Source organism: Ictidomys tridecemlineatus, chromosome X (assembly GCF_052094955.1).
Source record: "Ictidomys tridecemlineatus isolate mIctTri1 chromosome X, mIctTri1.hap1, whole genome shotgun sequence".
In the NCBI taxonomy this organism is placed as follows: domain Eukaryota; kingdom Metazoa; phylum Chordata; class Mammalia; order Rodentia; family Sciuridae; genus Ictidomys; species Ictidomys tridecemlineatus.
This window is the reverse complement of record NC_135493.1, coordinates 112,275,272-112,294,540: the sequence shown is the minus strand read 5'-3', so window position 1 is coordinate 112,294,540 and position 19,269 is coordinate 112,275,272. Positions and strand designations below refer to the sequence as shown.

Sequence of the window (19,269 nt, the reverse complement as noted above, 5' to 3'; positions counted from 1 at the left end):
TAGGGGTTCTCAGATCACTAGCCTGTGTAACTTCAAACTTTATTCTGGTGATATATTGCATTCTAATATTGATTCAACTCAGCTCACAAGACAGGGTGCACCACCTGCTCGGACAAGTGCCAGCAGAAGACATGTTTTCATCCGGCTGCCCTCAGAACAGCCATTTTGATCACATGATTTCAATGGCTTGACAAATGCCTTTCATTCTTCCAGTGATAACTTCAGTAGGTAACTACTATAGACACAGCAGAATCAAAGTTAGGTAGGTAAATATTATCAAAGTTCTATACATTTAAACAATGCTAGTCATTGGTTTCAATGCAATCTATTCCATTGATGTGCACTGGCCCAGTACCTGCTTGGGTAGATCCTGTTTTTATGTCAGATACACATTCCTAGAGTAGTCTCACGCAAATCCAGGTGAGCAAGCTCAGGAAGCAACAGTTCTGAGGTTTACTCCCATGGTTAAATGGGAATATAGTAATCAATCATTACCTGTGAATTTCTGGATCTGAATTCAATTTAATTTCTTTTGCATCTGCATCATGAGTACTTCGCATTTTTGAGAAACGCTCATTTAGAGTAATGACAGGTGATGGAAAATAATTTGCTGAAAAAGGAAACAAATAGTTTTATCTCAATGTAAAACTGATTCCACTTAAAAGTACACAGGACCTAAACTTGGCAGACTAATTTGCAGTGTTTGCATGTTGTTCCCAAGCCCAAGCAAGAATTAAAACATCTGATTTATGAATCCAAGGGGTTTTCTTCCTATCTGACATGTCTGCTTACTTATCTAGGGGAAAACAGTAGTGCTCTCAAAGTGAGGACCTTTCTACTCCAAGGTAAGACACTATTTGGGGAGCTCTACAGTTCAATAAGAGTAAAAATTAACTCCACAAACAATCCTGAAACATCACAAAAATTCTGACAATGCTAAATGCTATGTTCGCATACAACAGAAGGTCTTCCAATACAATTTTGTTTCAATTAACATTAACTGAAGTTCTTGAGGACATTCTGAAATCAGCTATGTTGCAGACTTTTAATAGGTTAGAGAGAAAGAAAATACACATGCTCCATCAGAATGCTACTTAAGCAATCCTTTTCCCTAACTTACTGTTCCTGTTCTGAGACAATCTCCTGGACTTTTATGTTATACTAGCCCCCTTTCTGCAAATAATGACACTTGCTTTGGGTGAGAAGAGCTAGGGTTGAGAGGGTAACTGTTTCAGACAAACTGCATACTTTATTATTTATTTATTTTGAAGTGCTGGGGATCAAACCCAGGGCCTCACTGATGCTAAGCAAGCATACTACCACTGAGCTATACTCCCAGTCTAAAACTGAATGCTTTCAAGAAAATATATGCCTTAGCTTGAGGGATGCAGAGAAAATAATTCATTTTTGAAATATGTTTTATGAAGGTGAAAAAGATTAATGCAATTACTAAGTAGTATAAAATAAAAATTCTTAAAGGCCTCCAGCTTATAACTCTCACAATTGCCTTATTTTTGTGGCATTACTGGTAGAAGCAGTTCTATCACTGAATTTTCCAATTAATGGAAAGTTGCCAGAAGCAAAAACAAAACAATTTAATGCAAATCTTTAAAGTATTTATTATGCAACTCTCTGATGTCATAAAGTATGACAAAGCAAACTGGAATCTTTCATTTATCACTTAGCAATATCCTGATGGCACAAAGTCCCAGTACTGCTCTCAGGGGATTTTAAGAATATCACAAAATGATCAAGACTTCCCGATTGCTTGAGTTTCTTTTTTTTTCTTCCCCTGCTTCTTCTTCCCTGTTAGGCTATTGGTTATTGCGTCTCACTGATTTCAGTATTGTAGTCTTTTTTCAGTGGTTGACCTCTCTTCTAACTTGTGATTTCTAATCTACTACCAGTTGAAGCACAAGGTTATTGGAAATACATCATAAAGAACAACTATGCTGAGGCTGGGGCTGGGGCGCAGTGGTAGCACACTTGCCTGCTGTATGTGAGGCACTGGGTTTGACTCTCAGGACTGCATATAAATAAATAAAATAAAGGTTTATCAACAACTAAAAAAAATAAATATATTAAAAAAGAACAACTATGAGGCTGGAGTTGTGGCTCAGAGGTAGAGCGCTCGCCTGGCATGCATGAGGCATTAAGTTTGATCCTCAGCACCACATAAAGTAAAATAAAGACATGGTGTTCACCTATAACTAAAAAATAAATATTAAAAAAAAAGAACAACTAGGCTTGAATGTATGCCTGATGATCTCTCCAACAGATTCCTACTTCATAATCTAACTTACAATGAAATATTACTATTGAAATATATCACAGGTATTTACCTATTATCTCGTGAAAAGCCAGCACATTATTTTTCTGTTATCCCTAATGTATGCGTAAAATATACCAACCTTTAACTTGATGGATTATTGTTATGATTTCCTGAGCAAATTCTCCTGTAGGTTTGTTTTCAGTATTCTGAGTTGAGTCAAGATGTTCAAACACTGGATGAAAGTTCCCACTTTTCCTGCCAACAGCAACCAAATCATGTGACATCTGTCTCTCTGTGGAATAGCTAGAAGAAGCCCTAGAATAATTTGCAAATGTTTAACTAAATTTGAAACTATTTTGCTAAAAAAAGAACTTACTAAAAATTAAGAGCTATAAAACTAAAAAGACATTCATCTTGTCATATAATTTAGTTATTAGATTATATGATATAAAACATGTACAATAATAAGTAGGAGAAAACAGCCATAGATAAGTAGTTCTGAGTTCAAATCTAAGATCAGTAAATATTTGTCACTTTAATAATAAAAGCCTCATAATTCTAAATGAAAAAAATTTTACTTCAAAACTACAAGGCATTAAAGATACTTAATATGCAAAAAATAATCAATAAGATTTTTTCTATTTCTAAATGGCCCTAACATTGTATATCCAGCAAGATTATACTATCTTAAAATACTACCACACTTTAAAAGTTGATGTCAAACATACAAACCTCTGACTTCAGAAAAAAAAAATTTATATTTCTACCAGTAATGAGAAGCTTAGAATAGTATTTCAAAATTGAATTCAATTCAAAATTGAATTGCTAAGCAATTAATCACAAAATCTCACCAAGCTCTTAGAAAATATTTTGGTTGTTAGCAAAGTTATGATCATTAACATCAATTATAGTATTTGCCCTAAATGCACCCTTAAAGAAATGCTACCATTTGTTATATAACCCCAGCGATTTTACCATTTTAATACCTTCTGAAGCTTTGTAACTTTTGTTAAAAGCTCTCCTGATCTCTAGGTACTACTATAAAAGTAAAGATTATGAAAAAAGCTAGTAATTATTGAGGGCTTACGAAATGCCAAACATGGGGGCTTAGAGTTTACTAACATTATCTCATTTAATCATTACAATTTAATCTTTATAATCGCCCTATGGAGAAGGTGCAAGGACACTGAGGCAATGGATGTTGTTTTACTTCATATCCCAGAAGTTGAGTATTCAAATGAACATTAGTCTTCCAAGTTTCATAATGGGAAACTATGCTTTCTTCCAATAATGCTGCTCTTAGCTTAAAACTATTCTTATATTCTTCATCTAGAGGCACTTAATGAATTAAGGAACTGTCTCATTATTTTATATTTATATCTCATATTAGACCCAAAACAGTACTAATCAGCTTATACCTATCTTATCTCTCTGTATATAGCTCAAATTCCTCCTGGCTCTTCCCCAAAATCAAGTTCATTGTCCAAAGATGAGATTTACAACTACTGGGTAAATAACATCAATTTTAGTATCTATATAATACTTATTCTATGTATAATATAATAAAGAATATATTCTTTCTGAGTATGCTAAAGACTGTGAAGATAAATCCAAAGGAAGCCGTGAACTATGTTTTAAATAATAGTAGCACCATTGTAATATAACTTATAGCAAAAAGCAAACAGATGTTTGGGGGCATAGGTGCATACGTGCACATATCTCCTTATTTAAATCAGTCATGCATCCAAAATTCTCTCTGGGTCCTGAGGGGTTTACAGATATTCCTTAAAAATTTTAACTCCTGCTGGGTGTGGTGGTGTAGGCCTGTAATCCCAACGGTTCTGGAGGCTGAAGTAAGAGGATTGCAAGTTCAAAGCCAGCCTTAGCAACTTGGGGAGGCCCCAAGCAACCTGGTGATACCCTGTCTCAAAATAAAATATAAAAGGGGCTGGGGATTTGGCTCAGTGGTTAAGTGCCCATGGGTTCAATTTCAAGTACCAAAAAAAAAAAAAAAGAAAAAAATTAACTTTTCTAACAAAATGATTTTAAGTGCCTATTTATAACTCATCAGAGCAAAGGCTTCCATTTGACTTTCTATGTCCCCTGCTCCTCAGAGCAGCACTGCTGGAGAAAATTCCCTGCAAGGCAGAAACATGGAAAAGTGATTTGCAGCAGGTTGATGTCACTGCTGTAGTTTCTTGATTTGTTAGGAGGACTTTCATTAGAAAGCCCATTTCCCTTCTTTCCTCCTAATTTGCTGCAAGCTTCCCACTGTGTATCCGATAACTAGCTAAGAGACATTTACTGGTAAAAGCAAGAACAGCCTGTAACAGTTTCCAATAATAAACAATTGCAAATTCTTTCTGTTTAAAGGGGTTTAACAATAAAAAGGCCTGTTCCATACCAAAAAAAATAAAGCTTTTAAAAACATTTTGAGCCAGTCACAGGGGCACAGGCCTGTAATCCTAGTGGCTCAGGAGGCTGAGACAGAAGGATTGCACATTCAAAGCTAGCCTCAGCAATGGCAAGGCACTGAGCAACTCAGTCCCTGTCTTTAAATAAAATACAAAATAGGGTTGGGGATGTGGCTCAGTGGTTGAGTGCCCGTGAGTTCAATCTCCAGTACCACCCCCCCCCCCGCCCAAAAAAAGAAATAAAACAAAACAAATAAGAAAACGTTTATAAGCCAGGCATGATGGTGCATATGTGATTCCAGCTACTGAGAAGGCTGAAGTAGGAGGATCGCAAGTTCAAGGCCAGCCTGGGGAATATTAGCAAGACCCTGCTCAAAATAAAATAAAAAGGACTGGGAATGGATATTGTCGCTGGGTCCAATCCTCAGTGCCAAAAAAAAACCAAAAAACAAAAACAAAAACAAAAACCTAGGTGAAAAATAAGTTGTTTGAACAGAACTATTAAAATGGACTATCTACAAGGATAAATCAGTTTATAATTATTTTGCAGCCTCAGTTTCTGTTTCTGCCAAGAGGAAATCAGCTGATAAAGGTTTCCAGTTTATCACCTAGTAATTATCAAAACTTACTTGTGATTTATTACAAAGTAATTACTGGCAACAATTTCTCCTGTCCCCATTCCACACCCAACTCTCAGTCCATAAGAGTGCTGCAGTATACTTTGAAGTTATTTTTAATTCCTGAGATTTCATTGTTTAAACTTGTTAACATTTATCCTAGAGTTTTCTTGCTACAAGATTTTTAGTTAAAAATATTAAAATTTTCATTTTCTAGAAAACATATTTAAAATAATATAACCCAAAAATAAGTCTCTTTAAAATAATTATGGTATTTTTGCTACATTAAAAACCCTCTTTAGACTTGAGAATTTACAATGTTCTAAGCCTCTACATTTGTAAATCTAATCATCTTTTGATTCATATTTTCCTTTTTACTATTTCTTATGGCACAGGTTGATTAACAAGTTAATAATTTCAGGAAATACCCCCAAAGCAAATAGTTGAGCTGAAAAGACAAAATGTTCTCATTTGAAATGCATTTGGACAGTTTTAAAATTAAAATACAGTTAAAAAAAACACGGAATTCTAATAATATTTCCAGTACTGGTCTCATTAAATCTTCCAAGTTTCTCTGTTCCCTCTCACTTTCCCACTAAATTCTCTTCTGTTCAGGATACTTCCACTGATGTTCTTCCTTGTGTTGTACTTAATAGCTAAGGCAACCTAAAAACTGCAATTAAACCTTAACTTGGGGCTGGGGATGTGGCTCAAGCGGTAGCACGCTCGCCTGGCATGCATGCGGCCCAGGTTCGATCCTCAGTACCACATACCAACAAAGATGTTGTATCCGCCGAGAACTAAAAAATAAATATTAAAAAAAAAATTCTCTCTCTCTTAAAAAAAAAAAAAAAAACCTTAACTTGCTATTGTCCATACTTAGGACTCATCAAAAAAAAATCAACACATGGCAAAACAACAAAATCCCAAACCAACAGATTCCCCAGCCCTTTGGAAGCTTTTCATATGAAAAGCTTTTCTTCAACCAGCAACTAACATCTTACATAGCATACTACTGTTCATAAAGCACTTACCCAATTGTGTCATTTGCTTTTGCCTCCCTAAGGACACTTTAGAAATTTTGGAGAGAAATGTTACAGAGACAATGACTTCCCTTACTTAGCATCTCATTATCTTTTTTCACAAAAGTCCTCAAACAAGCCTTGCCAGTTCCAATACCCAACTAATCCATCTTAGAGATGTCAATCTGGGCTGCCAAAACTGAATCATCTCCCTTTTCCTATGAGCTAATTCAGGTTGAGCAGCCCTAATCAGAAAATCCAAAATCTACAATGCTCCAAAATCTGGAACTTTTTGAGTGCTGACAAGACATGACACCACAAATTCCTATATCTGACCTCATGAGATAGGTCATAGTCAAAACATCCAGGCACACTAAAAATACTATAGAAAATTACCTTCAGGCTCTGAGTATAAGGTGTATATAAAACATAAATGGCGGGGGGGCTGGGGTTGTGGCTCAATGTTAGAGTGCTTGCTTCGCATGCATGAGGCACTGGGTTTGATCTTCAGCACCATGTAAAAAATAAAATAAAATAAAGATATTGTGTCCACCTAAAACTAAAAAAAACATAAATGAGGGGCTGGGGTTGTGGCTCAGAGGTAGAGCGCTTGCCTAGCATGTGTGAGGCACTGGATTCGATCCTCAGCACCATATAAAAACAAAATAAAGACATTGTGCCCCCCTATAACTAAAAAATATTTTTAAAAAATGAATTTCATGTTTAGACTAGGGTCATAACCAAGATATCTCATTATGTAAATGCAAATGTTCCCAAATTTAAAAAAATCCTAAATCTGAACTACTTCTGTTCCCAAGCATTTCAGATAAGGGATACCAGACCTGCAGTATCAAATCAGGCTGGCAGTCATGACTTGCCTACCTTCTTAGTCTCCTTTCTCTCTGTTCCTTTTCAGAACCACCCGGCTCAGAGTTCCTGGGTATGTTTTTCTGCCTTCATTAACCTTTATTATATAAAATGTTTTTCACCTCATTTTCATGTACCAAAAACATACAAATTTTTGAAGCTTGGCTCACAGGTCAACTCCTGCACGAAGCCTTCCCTGAATCTCCCAGTCTGGTATCACCTGTTCTGCTGCTCAGCCATACACCACCCCATGAATCACTAGCTGTACTGTGGTATTGCCAACATTACCATATTCATCTATAAAACCAAAGGAGAAAAAAAGATCCTAATCTTATTCAGCCTATACTTTTGGGGTATCCCAAAAGGCTGTCTCAAATAAGATGGGGCCTCAAAAATACCCAGTGAATAAATAAATGATGAATGGAAAATGACTTGACCACTCTGAAATGAATGTTTCAGCTAAGAAGATAATAGATTTTAACATTTTATTGAGGCCAATTTAATTTTTATTTTTAAGTTTCTTAGCTTACCTTTTTACATTTTTTGTTTAATTCTGATAAATTTAAATTTAAAATATTTAGTTCTTAAATATTTTGCATATGAATATGCAAAAGTTCAGAGAACTATATGAGCCTTCAAGTGCCTTGTCAACTCAGCTTCCATAGCTATCAACACATGGCCAATCCAAGCAAGATTAGAGAAACTTCAGGTTAATTGGGGCCAAAAGAGTATAGCCAGATGACCTGCCCAATGTCACAGAGCTGCTCAGTGGCTCACAGGAAGACAAAAACCTTTGAACCACAGCCCCTAACAGAGTGTTTACCTCCCTCTATCAGTTTCCCTGAAAGACACAAAGAGAAGCTAGAGTAAAAACCAGAAATGAGGCTGGCTGCAGTGGCACATATCTGTGATCCCTGTGGCTTGGGAGGCTTAGGCAGGAGAACTGTGAGTTCAAAGCCAGCCTCAGCAACTCGGTGAGACCCTGTCTCTAAATAAAAGGGGTTAACAATGATGGTGGAATGTGATGGACATCACTATCCAAAGAACATGTATGAAGACATGAATTGGTGTGAACATAATTTATATACCAGTAGAGAAATAAACAATTGTTCTCTGTATGTGTAATAAGAATTATAATACATTCCACTGTCACGTATTTAAAAAATAAAATCAATAAAAAATGAAGTATTTCACTTAGTGAATACTAAAATAAAAAAAAGGTTGGGGATGTGGCTCGGTACAAGGCTTTAGTTTTTTAATTCTATGTAAGAGCAAGTATCTCCACCTATAGGCTATAGGTTACCTTCCTTCAAAACTCTAGCTATGGGTTTTCACACTGTTCCCCATCTGTGCTGAATCTATTTCCTCAGCATCCTCTGGCACCTATCACTCACCTCATCTCTTTTCAGAATGGGGAAAGATCTGATTGGGGCAGGGAAATCTTCTTTGTATCTCTTCAGTGGTAAACAAAAGACTAGATGCAAATGTGGCTGGTGTACTCACTCAGCTCACCATCAACTCTGATAGCCAACCTTCCTTATCCCAGGTGTCTTGTACCAACATCTCAGGAAATTAAAGGAGCCTTGGGTCCATCGGCGACAGCTTATTTTGCTCCAGAAACTAGAACTGCCTCCTCCTTCCCACTTTCTCCTCTCTCCTCCCTTCTACTTCCCTGACCCGACATGAAACCAGCAACTCACTTCATCTGCTTTAAGACTTCCAGATGTATACAACAATTCATGTTTTGGGTACACAATGATCTTAGTAGAAATGTTCATATTGTAACTCTCTAATTTACATTCTGAAACATATATAATTATGACTCATATACCTTTTACCTCTGATAATGAAGTTTCTTACAGTGAGTCACTAGAATTCTTCTTTGTTAACAGCAGTACTAACTACACAAGGAATATTCAAGCAAGTGTCTACCTATTGCTGTTCTAGATACAAATTGGAATCTAGAAAAATCACTAGGCGATACCTTTTTAACCATACTAATAACTGACCAAAATTAATCAAACAGATACACAAAATATCTTAGTATTTCAAAAAAAAGTGGATAAACTCTCTCAATTTTAACCATCAAATAAACCTTTCTCTGCACTCTATAATTATGTTTATTTTAATCTTTCTTAACAAAGAAAAATCTAATTTATGTTAATAATTGAAAACATAAATTCTATTGAGGGCATTAATTACCTTTGTTTTATGGGTACTTCTTCAGTCCCCACGTAATTAAATCCAACCCACAAATCTCGTCCACAATTCATTCATCAACAAATAATTATAATCACAGAGAAAGCTTTTGTTGACTATGATGCTTTATCAAACTGAAAAGATGCACACATTTTTTCAGTTATTTATTCTTCAGGTCTCTGAACAGAGAAGTTTTGCAGTCAAGGCTCTTTATTACACAAGCCATCCTGCAGGCCCTGGGCAGGTATTCAAACATGTGCTGCCAAACTCCACTGACAGATGATGAGATTTCATATAATTATAGTTTTTAAATTTAAAACACAAGTGCAGTAGCCTCCATTTTTGTGGAAGCTCATTTTCATGATCCATGATGATGATCAAGCTTCCATTTCTCATACCAAATTGTAAAATTAACTGTGCAGTATCTTGAATGAAGTTTAGAAAAACAAAACTCTTCAAAATTGGTATTTCTAGTAGTCTTCAAAAGTGACACAATTTATTAATTCATTTTAAGCACATATAAATATACATATTATAATATATTTTCTGTAAGTACAGGAATGTAAAGAAAGTATGCAGAAGGATGACTGTTATGCTTAACTTGAAGAAACAGAAAATATTTTGTTTAAAAAATCAAGACCTTGGGTTTACCTCCCTTCCCACTCCCATCTTACTCTTTCCCATTTCATTTTCTTGTTTTGATTCAAATACAAATAGGAGTCAACTGTGAATATGAATGCACCAAATGAACATGGTCCATCCCTTTTTCATTGACATACTGGTAGTGTATTAAGATAATGAACAGATTTAGCTGACATAGCTACTGCAGCATCTTATTATTGTCAGAATCCATAAATGGAGATAATATTCATAATGGAAAAAAGCATGTGAGCTTGCCTTAGACTATAACCTATTACAATAGCAGTCTTTTTTTAAAGACTCATTAAGAGCTAAAGCAAATGTCTTATAAATAAGCATCTCCCCAGATTATAGCCTAATTTCCTCTATCTGGGAGAATCTAGTCAGTTAAGCCCAGTCATTTTGACAGGGTAGCAGGAATGACAATAAGTTCTCTGCCTCCTGGAGTCATGAGGGTAGGGGTGGGTCAGCCACTCTGACATAGTCACTTCATCTCTCAGGACTTTGCTTTCTTCCTCTATAAAACCAGGACCTTTTCACTCAAAAATTCTCTGAATATCAGGCAACAGGGAACACAGGTTCTGAGAAACTTCGCAAAGAATAGGTCTTCCTGAACTCCACCCAGCCTATCCCTAGAAAGGAAAACCTGGCAGCATAAATCCGTGAAGAGAAACAACTCCTCAGAATGCCATGCACCCAGGAAGCATCTGGAAATAAGATGTGGGAACATGCAGACATGAGATCACTTTCTATTACTAATCACAGGATTCATCCTCATTACAAGGCTTTTGGGAAAAAATCCAAGCAATCCTTTCCACTCCTTGATGGAACTCCAAGCACACTACCAATTCCATTTTTGAACTGCAAAAAGAAGTGGCAGAAACATTTATTAAATATCATAAAGAAAAATGAAGATAATACCTGAATGTATCTACTGTTTTCTTCACATCTACTTTAACTGTAAGTGATTTCTTCTTAATATTGACAGACGAGTGTTTCACATTGGAAAGTTTTTGACTTGTATCAGGTTGGTTACTGGAGGAGTTGCTCTCCTTTTTGAATTCCTCTTCTTTCTTTATTTTTTTCTTTCGTTTGTCATTACAGGGCTTCAAATCAACCTCATTTTTATTTGAATGAGTATAGGCCGCTGAGTCTTTCTTAGATGGTTTAAAAAGTTCTTTGACTTGCCCATCTTCAGTCTCTCTCCCTCTTCCGGCATTAAAACAATCTGACTCTCTACCTATAGGGCCTTTTTGAGAACTGTGTTTTCTATCTTCTTCTTTCAAGTATTTCTGATTTCTCCCATCAGAAAAGTCCTGGTCACCTTCTGAGAGCTTATGATGCTTGTGGCGATAGTCATAGGACACTTTGGTTGCTGAACTGGTCTCTGGATAGTCCCTCTCAGCATATCGGTGAGTTTGAGGTGCAAAATTGCGCTGATCTTTCTTTTCTTGGTAAGGTGGAGGAAAATGCTCAGGCTTCCACTTTGGGTTTCTGGCAGGCTCTCTGTTCTCATACCTCGCCACGTCTTTAGGTCTTTTTGATGTGTGTCCATATTTTCTGAAATCACGATCCTCAGGATACCTGTGTTGACATAAAGCAGTTTACACTTGCACTACAGAGAAGAAAGTAAGAATTTATATGTGTAGAATGTTGGGTAGCATGGCTTTAAATGTAGAATGCAGTTGTAAAGATAACCTATAATCCCACAAGCCTGCATAGAGGCAAAGGTAGTTATACAGGAAAATACCATCTTTTTAAACATTTTAGCTAACATGATTTACTCTAAAAAGAAATAATTTCACTACTACTACCAGTAGACCACAACTATATTACAATGCTTTTTATCTTTTTTAAACAAAAGCTTTTCAAGGTGGTTATCTTCAACCATAAAGTAAATAGACTTTTCACTTGAGGCTTTATATACCAAATTACCCAGGTTTAATGTTTTCCTATACCTCTTCTGAAAAGAGCTCCTTGTGTCAAAGTCTTCTGAGCCTCTTCTAGGTGACTGGGAATATTTTTCTTCTTGCATCCTCTGGTGCCTCAACTCATCTTCATGCCACTTCCCTTCAAACCTAAAGGAATCTGCTACTGACCTCTGAGGTGGTTTCCCTCTTCTCCCACTTCCTCTAATTCTGCGGTCATCAGGAATATACCTTCCTTGCATTTTCTGGGGATAACAATTCCTCTCATGCTCTATGTAGGGTACACCCTCTGAGTATGTGGGTATATACTGAGATCTTCTGTTACCATCCCCTCTTCCTGGTGAATACACTCGGTGAGGATTATATGTGTAAAAATTTTCTACAGAGTTTCTTATCTCGGGGGAAGGTGATCTATGTTCATAAGATCGGTAATATAGATTTCCACGAGGGGGAATTCTTTGTTTATTCTGTTCATGTTTCTCACTGTCCATTCTCCAAGCAACAGGTCTTTTCGGATATTTTCTATATTCACAGTCATAATGCCCATGAGAATATCTTTGCTTGTAGTATTCAAAATTTCTAGGTACTGGTGATAAAGACCTATGTAAACAAACACAGAAAAGTTTAGCCCATTTTAAGACAATAAACTCTTTGTCTTAATATGTCCTACCTAAAACATTTGCCTTTCCTAAAATTCCACTGATTCTCTTACTCAAACTAAATTCATCAATTTGCTACATATATGCATTTTGAATTATACATGGAGGGGGGTCTGAACCAATGTATTCCATATGCATGTCAAAATGGGCTGAGTACACCCATCCTACTAAAGCAGGACCAGCTTAGATTCAAGGCAAGATCTATTTTGGAAGATTGTTAATAGCAAAGTACTGGCAAAAAAAAGATGTAGTGACTTCAAAGGGCTGATCAGCAAAAGCTTGTCTCAGAGTTAATGGCCAAGTAAGAAATAAGCAGAAACAGTAGATCAACACGAATAAACATGTATGAGAGTGTCTGAAAAAAAATCAAACCCAGCCTCTGAAATTAAGTTAGATTCTAAGATCCAATGATGTTACAATCCAAACTCAGACACCTTATTGACTCCATAGTTTTTCCAACTGATTGTCTATTCTCTTTCCTAAAGCTGTATCAATAAGAGACATATACTTAGCAGGTGGCAGGGAGAGGGGACAGAAAAGTCTTAAGACTTGAATCTTAGGTTCAGTTTTGCTTTAAGTACTTCTATCACAGATAAGTTGCTTTTCTTTCCCACTCCTGCTCCCTTATATATCAACTGAAAGATGTGCTGTTCAAACAGCTTGTTAACTTTGGTGAAAGTGTGTTTTAATGCAACTACAATAGTCTCCAGGGACAACACATGCCTTCTGTATCTACCTTCTCTAGTACCTCAGCCTTGCCAACATGAAGTCTTGTATTCTCACTGAGGAGGAAGGCTCCTATATCCAGGGAAACCAGTCTGGGTTCCCCAGCCTTAAAGATAAGAGAGAGGAACACCACTATCTGGAACACAATAAAATTCAATTTTGCACCCGAGGACATTAACCAATCTGACCTGCCTCAATCTCCTTTCTGAAGGTTTAATGTCTTCTCATCAATGAGCAAGCCTCTTTTGCATTTTTTTAAATCATCCCTTCTCAGAAGGTACCACAGAGTTGGAGCAACCATGAGTGACCTTTTTCCTTTTAGTGACAAGTCTGTGTTTTCCATACATTAAAGGAAGCAGATCTATCTTATTTGGGTACCTACTGAGACATATATACTAGATTTGGCAATTATTTCCCTCTGGAGTCACCAAGCTGGACATATTGGTATTATTTCATTGAAACGAAACTCTGCCATCCAGCTGGCTATACCTCATCACAAGAAGTCTTTAAATGGAAGAGTCCATCTCTTTCACTACCAAGGAGAAAAGCTAGTAGTCTGAGGCAGAAACTTTGCAGACTGAAGAAAATACTCAAGATCTTAAAGTAAACCTTATTTCACATTAAAAACTGCTTTGAGACTATATTTTATATCATATTTTATTATATACCACCCCTATCTTCTGGAGGTTGCTAGAAAGGTTGTTATATTTCATTCTCCTAAAGGGACAAAAGAAAACTGGAGTCTGTTGGGGGAGAGTTCTCTAGTCTCTGGAGTTCAGCAAGGCAAGCCTTGTGAGCAGAGGCACTGACAGCTTTTGTTTCAAGGAAAACAGCCTTGGAAATAGAGACAGAGACTCCCTCAGGGACTGAAGGCTGGTTTGTTTGCTGCCCAGAATAATAAGATAATGTCTCCTCCAAGGTAAAAAGGCTGGGGGCTTTCCCTACAGCTATTCATAGGAAACTCAGGTTCTTCAGTTATGTCAAAATTCCATTGTTGGCAAAGACAATGGGTAATCCCACTGCTTTGCATCATCCACCCAGCCAGCTACTTCACAGTGCTGGCCCTCAGGAGACCTAGAGGGTAGGGCGTACAATAGGAACTTAAAGCTCAAACTGCCTACTGTAGTATGAGTAATAAAGGCCTTTGTCTCTGACCCAGGAATGCTTTGTGGCAAGCTAACACACTAGCCAGCAGGTAGAATAAAATATCAGAACCTTTATAGTTGTTTTTTTCCCCTTTATAGTTCTTGACAAAGAAACCTAAGAAGAAATCCAGAAATCAGGCTCTCCCTAAGCTTCCCAGGGTCTCTTGTGTCCATCATCACAAAAGGGTGAAACAAAACAACCTCTGTGATACCTTCCACGTTCAAATCCTTTGTTTCTTTGTATTCCCTTTTCTTTCTGAAGATCTTCCCCATTACAAAATGAAAACTGTTGAAGAACTGATTGATTAGTCACTACACTGTCTTATGTATGAGAATATGGTCCTTTTTAAAAGTCCCAAGACAAACTAACTGCATTTACTGATCCATGCCTTTGCTTTTCTTCTCTCCCTTAATCAGAATACTTGATTCACTCTTTCTACCTTTAAAAATTTTACCTATCCTTCAATGTCCAGCTAAAATTGTCACCTCTTTTTAAAAGACTTTCTTAGTTCCCTCCACAGACACAGAATTATTCTCTCCCTGTAGATCCAGAAGGCTTTGTCCCATTCCTACTGGATCATAGCTGGCTATCATGTCGGTCTCTCCAGCCAGCCTGTATACATGCTGAGGCCACTGAAGATGGAAGCCCCAGAACCTGGCTGTAGCATATGTACAATAGACATTGAACTGTTCCAGTCTATGCATATATATACTGTTGATATTACCCACCAGAAAAGAGAGGAGTTGAAATACAATTGGGCTCTTCAAAACTATTATTCTGCCATGAAGAAGAAACTAGAACCTCCTTATTTTCTGATTCTACATTTCTTCAAACACATAGATTATGAAAAAATAAGATAAAACGCACATAGAAGAGTTCTGAACCACACGTGAATTTTTAAAAAATGTAACACTCTCAAAGATGTTTCTTACTCTCCCTTGCTGTGACCACTCCATTTCTTTTTATTATAAATTAATTCTAGATGCCAATAATTAAACTGTCAGCTCCTAGAAACTAGAAATACAACCTCTTCCATGATAAATCACCTACTGTGAATAACCAAGTCCCATGAGTTTATTTAAATAGATTTTAAACCAATACTGGTGAATTTCAAAGTCATAGCACATCCCAACTCCAAGTTGCTTACTCTGCTAAACTAAGAACTGCTCACCTGTGTTTCCACCTGGGCGATCTAGATCGTGACCGTGCCATCCTTTGACACGTGAGCCACTATCCACTTTTTACTCTGCAAAGAAACACAATATTAGCAAGTTTATAGAAATGAGCCTGCAATCTGTTCTAAAACATGGTGAATGCGACCAAGAAAAAGTTACTTAAACCCTTTGTGCTTCTGTTTTCACATCTGTAAAATAGGGATGATAATAATAGCACCCACCTTATTGGAATGCTGTCAGGATAAAATGAATAAAATCAAGGATCAGCAAAATTTTCTGTTAAGCACCACATTGTGATTATTTTAGACTTTGTAGACAATTTAAGGTCTTTGTCGATTTGTTCCTTCTCTTTTAGAAAAAATAACTCCTTAAAAATGTAAAGCCATGGAAAAGTGCTTGCCTAGCATGTGCGAGGCCGAGTTCGATCCTCAGCACCACATAGAAATAAATAAATAAAGGTAATGTGTCCAACTACAACTAAAAAATAAATATTTAAAAAAAATGTAAAGCCATGGAACTGGGGCTAGGGCTAGGGGTCAGGGATAGTGCACTTGCCGGCATAAGTGAGGCACTGGGTTTGAGGCTCAACACCACATATAAATAAATAAATATCTATTAAACAACTAAAAAAATTTTTTTAAAAATGTAAAGCCACGACTAGACCACTTTGAGATGTGCTGTAAGTATCAAACACATCTAATTTCAAAGACCTGGTTAAAAAAATACATCATGAATATATTTCTAAATATTTATCATGTTAAAATTATTATTGGGGTATATTGGGTTAAATATGCTATATTGTTAAAATTAGTTTAAAAAATAAAAATGTAAAAATGATTTTTAGCTCAAAGATCAAAGAAAAATAGGCCTGGTAGGCCTAATTCACTATAATTTGATGACCTCTGAGTTAAATCATGAAAAAAGGTTATTATGTTTTGCACATACCAACTGCTAAGTAAGTATTCCAAAAAGAAGAAAAAATAAACCCAGAGTTCTCTATTTGAATACAACCATTACTACCTTCCTGTCTTTTGCCATGTACATAAACACTTCATGTAATCACAGTCAAAATGTTTAGAGATACATGATAATATATCCTATCCTGTTTTTAAATTGCTAGATTATAAGAACTACAATTCTTAATTATAATACTCAATTGCTGCCTAATTTTCCAACAGATAAACATACCCAAAACTTAATTAGGCATTACTAGACATTAAGTTTACTTCTGATTTTTTTCCTACGATGTTTCTTCTTCTTCGCTTTTGGGGGTGGGTGCTGGGGTCTGAACCCAGGGCCTCACACATGCTATGCATAAACACTACCACTGAGCTACATCCACAATCCAAATAAGTACATTTTAAAAGTCACTTCTAAACTGGAATTTTTAAGCAATCTTCAGTATTTAAAAGAAAATGATCACTTCAGGAACTGAATTTTGAAAATACATAATTAGAGTATAATTTTCCATACTAGCCATTATTTATATCTCACTTCTGATTTATAATTAAGTAGTTCCCAACTTAGTAGCTCCAATTCCCCAGTAGCTTTCAAAATCGTTGCCATGCATCCATGAATAATCATACAGTCACTATGCACAGACTACGGAATGGATAACCATACAACTCATATATTATATACCTCTATGCTGCAAATTTCTGAAGATACTGTGGTAATTATTAAAATATAAATAACTTGGCACTGTAGGTTTTCCACCAATACAAAAAGTACAACTGTTATTGTGTAAATATCAGTTTAAAAAGATGTGGGGCGCAGGATAAATAGAAAATACTACGATAATGGTGAGAAAACAAAATATGGGGAGGTTGAAATTTATTTTCATCTTATTTTATTAACAAAATAATCTATTCAGATATAATTCCAATGACAAAAATTTAACCCATTTGAAGTATACAATTCAGTCGTTTTTAGGATATTCACAAAGATGTACACCATTACATAGTCTAATTTTAGAATATTGCATACCCACAAAAGAAATCCCACTAGCAGTAATTTTATACTCCTTTCCCAACTTGGCCCCTGTCAACCTCTAATCTACTTTCTATTTCTATGGATTTGCCTATTCAGGAAATTTCACATAGGTACCTCCAGGTACCCTACTAGTCTACCACACCACAGAATCACACAATATGTAGTCTTTTGTGACTGGCTTCTTGGCATAACATTTTCAAGGTTCATCCATGTTACAGCATCTATCAGTACTTTGTTTCTTTTTATGGTTGAATGATATTCTACTATATGGATATACCACATTTTGTTCATTCATTCACCTTTAATTATACATTTAGGTTGTTTCCACCTTTTGGCTATTATGAATGATGCTTTGACAGGAGAATTTGAAGTAAACATGTTTTGATGAAGAAGGGTGCATAAGTTAGAAATATGTGTGAGTTAGATAAGGATATAAGGTAAACATGTTTTGATGTATTTTAGCACAAACAAGTGTGGTAGTTTAGGATAAGCGTGTTGTGATGCAGTGTAAACACAATCTGTGAAGATAGGATAAGAGATAGAAGCCACGACGTAAACATGTTTTTGGTTTGAAGTGTTGTAAACAACTACAGTATTTAAGGGCAAGGAAGGCTGAGCTCTTTGGTCAGTTCAGATCCACGATGTCAGTGGGTCAACATCGAGCGAACTGAGCCCCACCAGTCTCTGTTCCTGTGCCTCGTGTGATGTGATGAAACCTGGTGTGAATAAACCGAGCATTCGAAAAGGCATATCGTGTGCAGCGGCTTCTTTCTTCAGGACACGGATGGTCAGCTGGGAGCGGTTACCTGGGGCAGAGGCGATCCTGACTCCAGGACCACCTGGGGACGATCACGGGACCTCGCTGCAGTCCTGCTTGTGTCATGCTTACATAAATACTTCTGTACAGGTTTTTGTGTGTGGACATATATTTTCACTTCCTATATATCTAGGAGTGAAATTGTCTGGTCATATGGTAAATTTGTTTTTAACTTTTTCAGGAAATACCAAACTTTTCCAAAGTTGCTGTACCATTTTACTTTCCCACCAGCAGTTATGAGGTTTCTAATTTTTCTATATCCTCACCACCATTTATTATTATATTTTTAATTATAGTCACCTGTGTTAGTCCATTCTCCAACACTATAACAAGACCTGAGATAACTAACTTATAAACTGAAAAAGGTTATTTTGACTCATATTTTGAGGGTTTCCTATCCAAGACTGGGTGAGCCCATTGCTTTGGGCCTCTGAGGACATGAGGACAGCAAGAATAGGAAGCACATGATGGAGCAAACTGTTGATCTCATGGCCAAGAAGCAAAAGAGGTTCCGCAATGCCCTTCAAAGACACAACCCAAATGATGGAAGGAGCTCCCATTAGGCCCCACCTCCTGTGGGTTCCATTAACGCACAATAAATAGTGCCACCCTAGAGACTAAGGCTTCAACACATGGATCTTAGGGGGACACTAAACTAAACCAAAGCACCATCCTAGTGCGTATGGCATGGTATCTCAGTGTGGTTTTGATTTGTATGTCCCTAATGTCTGATGGAGGGTAACCTTGAAATATGTAAGAAAACTATGAAATTAATCATACTTCCTTTATTTTGATG

The 19,269-nt window shown here is 36.5% G+C and overlaps 1 protein-coding gene across 13 annotated transcripts in view; it reads right to left on the bottom strand.

Moving 5' to 3' along the window:
- The window catches only part of Bclaf3 (BCLAF1 and THRAP3 family member 3), a 60,733-nt gene that overhangs the window by 28,441 nt on the left and 13,023 nt on the right, over positions 1-19,269 (bottom strand). For 10 of the 13 annotated variants that reach the window (XM_021732910.3, XM_021732911.3, XM_078035042.1 and 7 more), the window contains exons 2-6: positions 15,661-15,735; positions 11,989-12,558; positions 10,952-11,614; positions 2,412-2,587; positions 496-610 (exon numbers count right to left, since the gene is read on the bottom strand). In XM_021732910.3, coding sequence (XP_021588585.2) covers positions 496-610; positions 2,412-2,587; positions 10,952-11,614; positions 11,989-12,558; positions 15,661-15,701 — 1,565 coding nt within the window. In that variant the 5' untranslated portion in view covers positions 15,702-15,735. The remainder of the gene's footprint in view (positions 1-495; positions 611-2,411; positions 2,588-10,951; positions 11,615-11,988; positions 12,559-15,660; positions 15,736-19,269) is intronic. The other 3 variants (XM_078035045.1, XM_078035046.1, XM_078035043.1) reach the window with 2 other exon arrangements.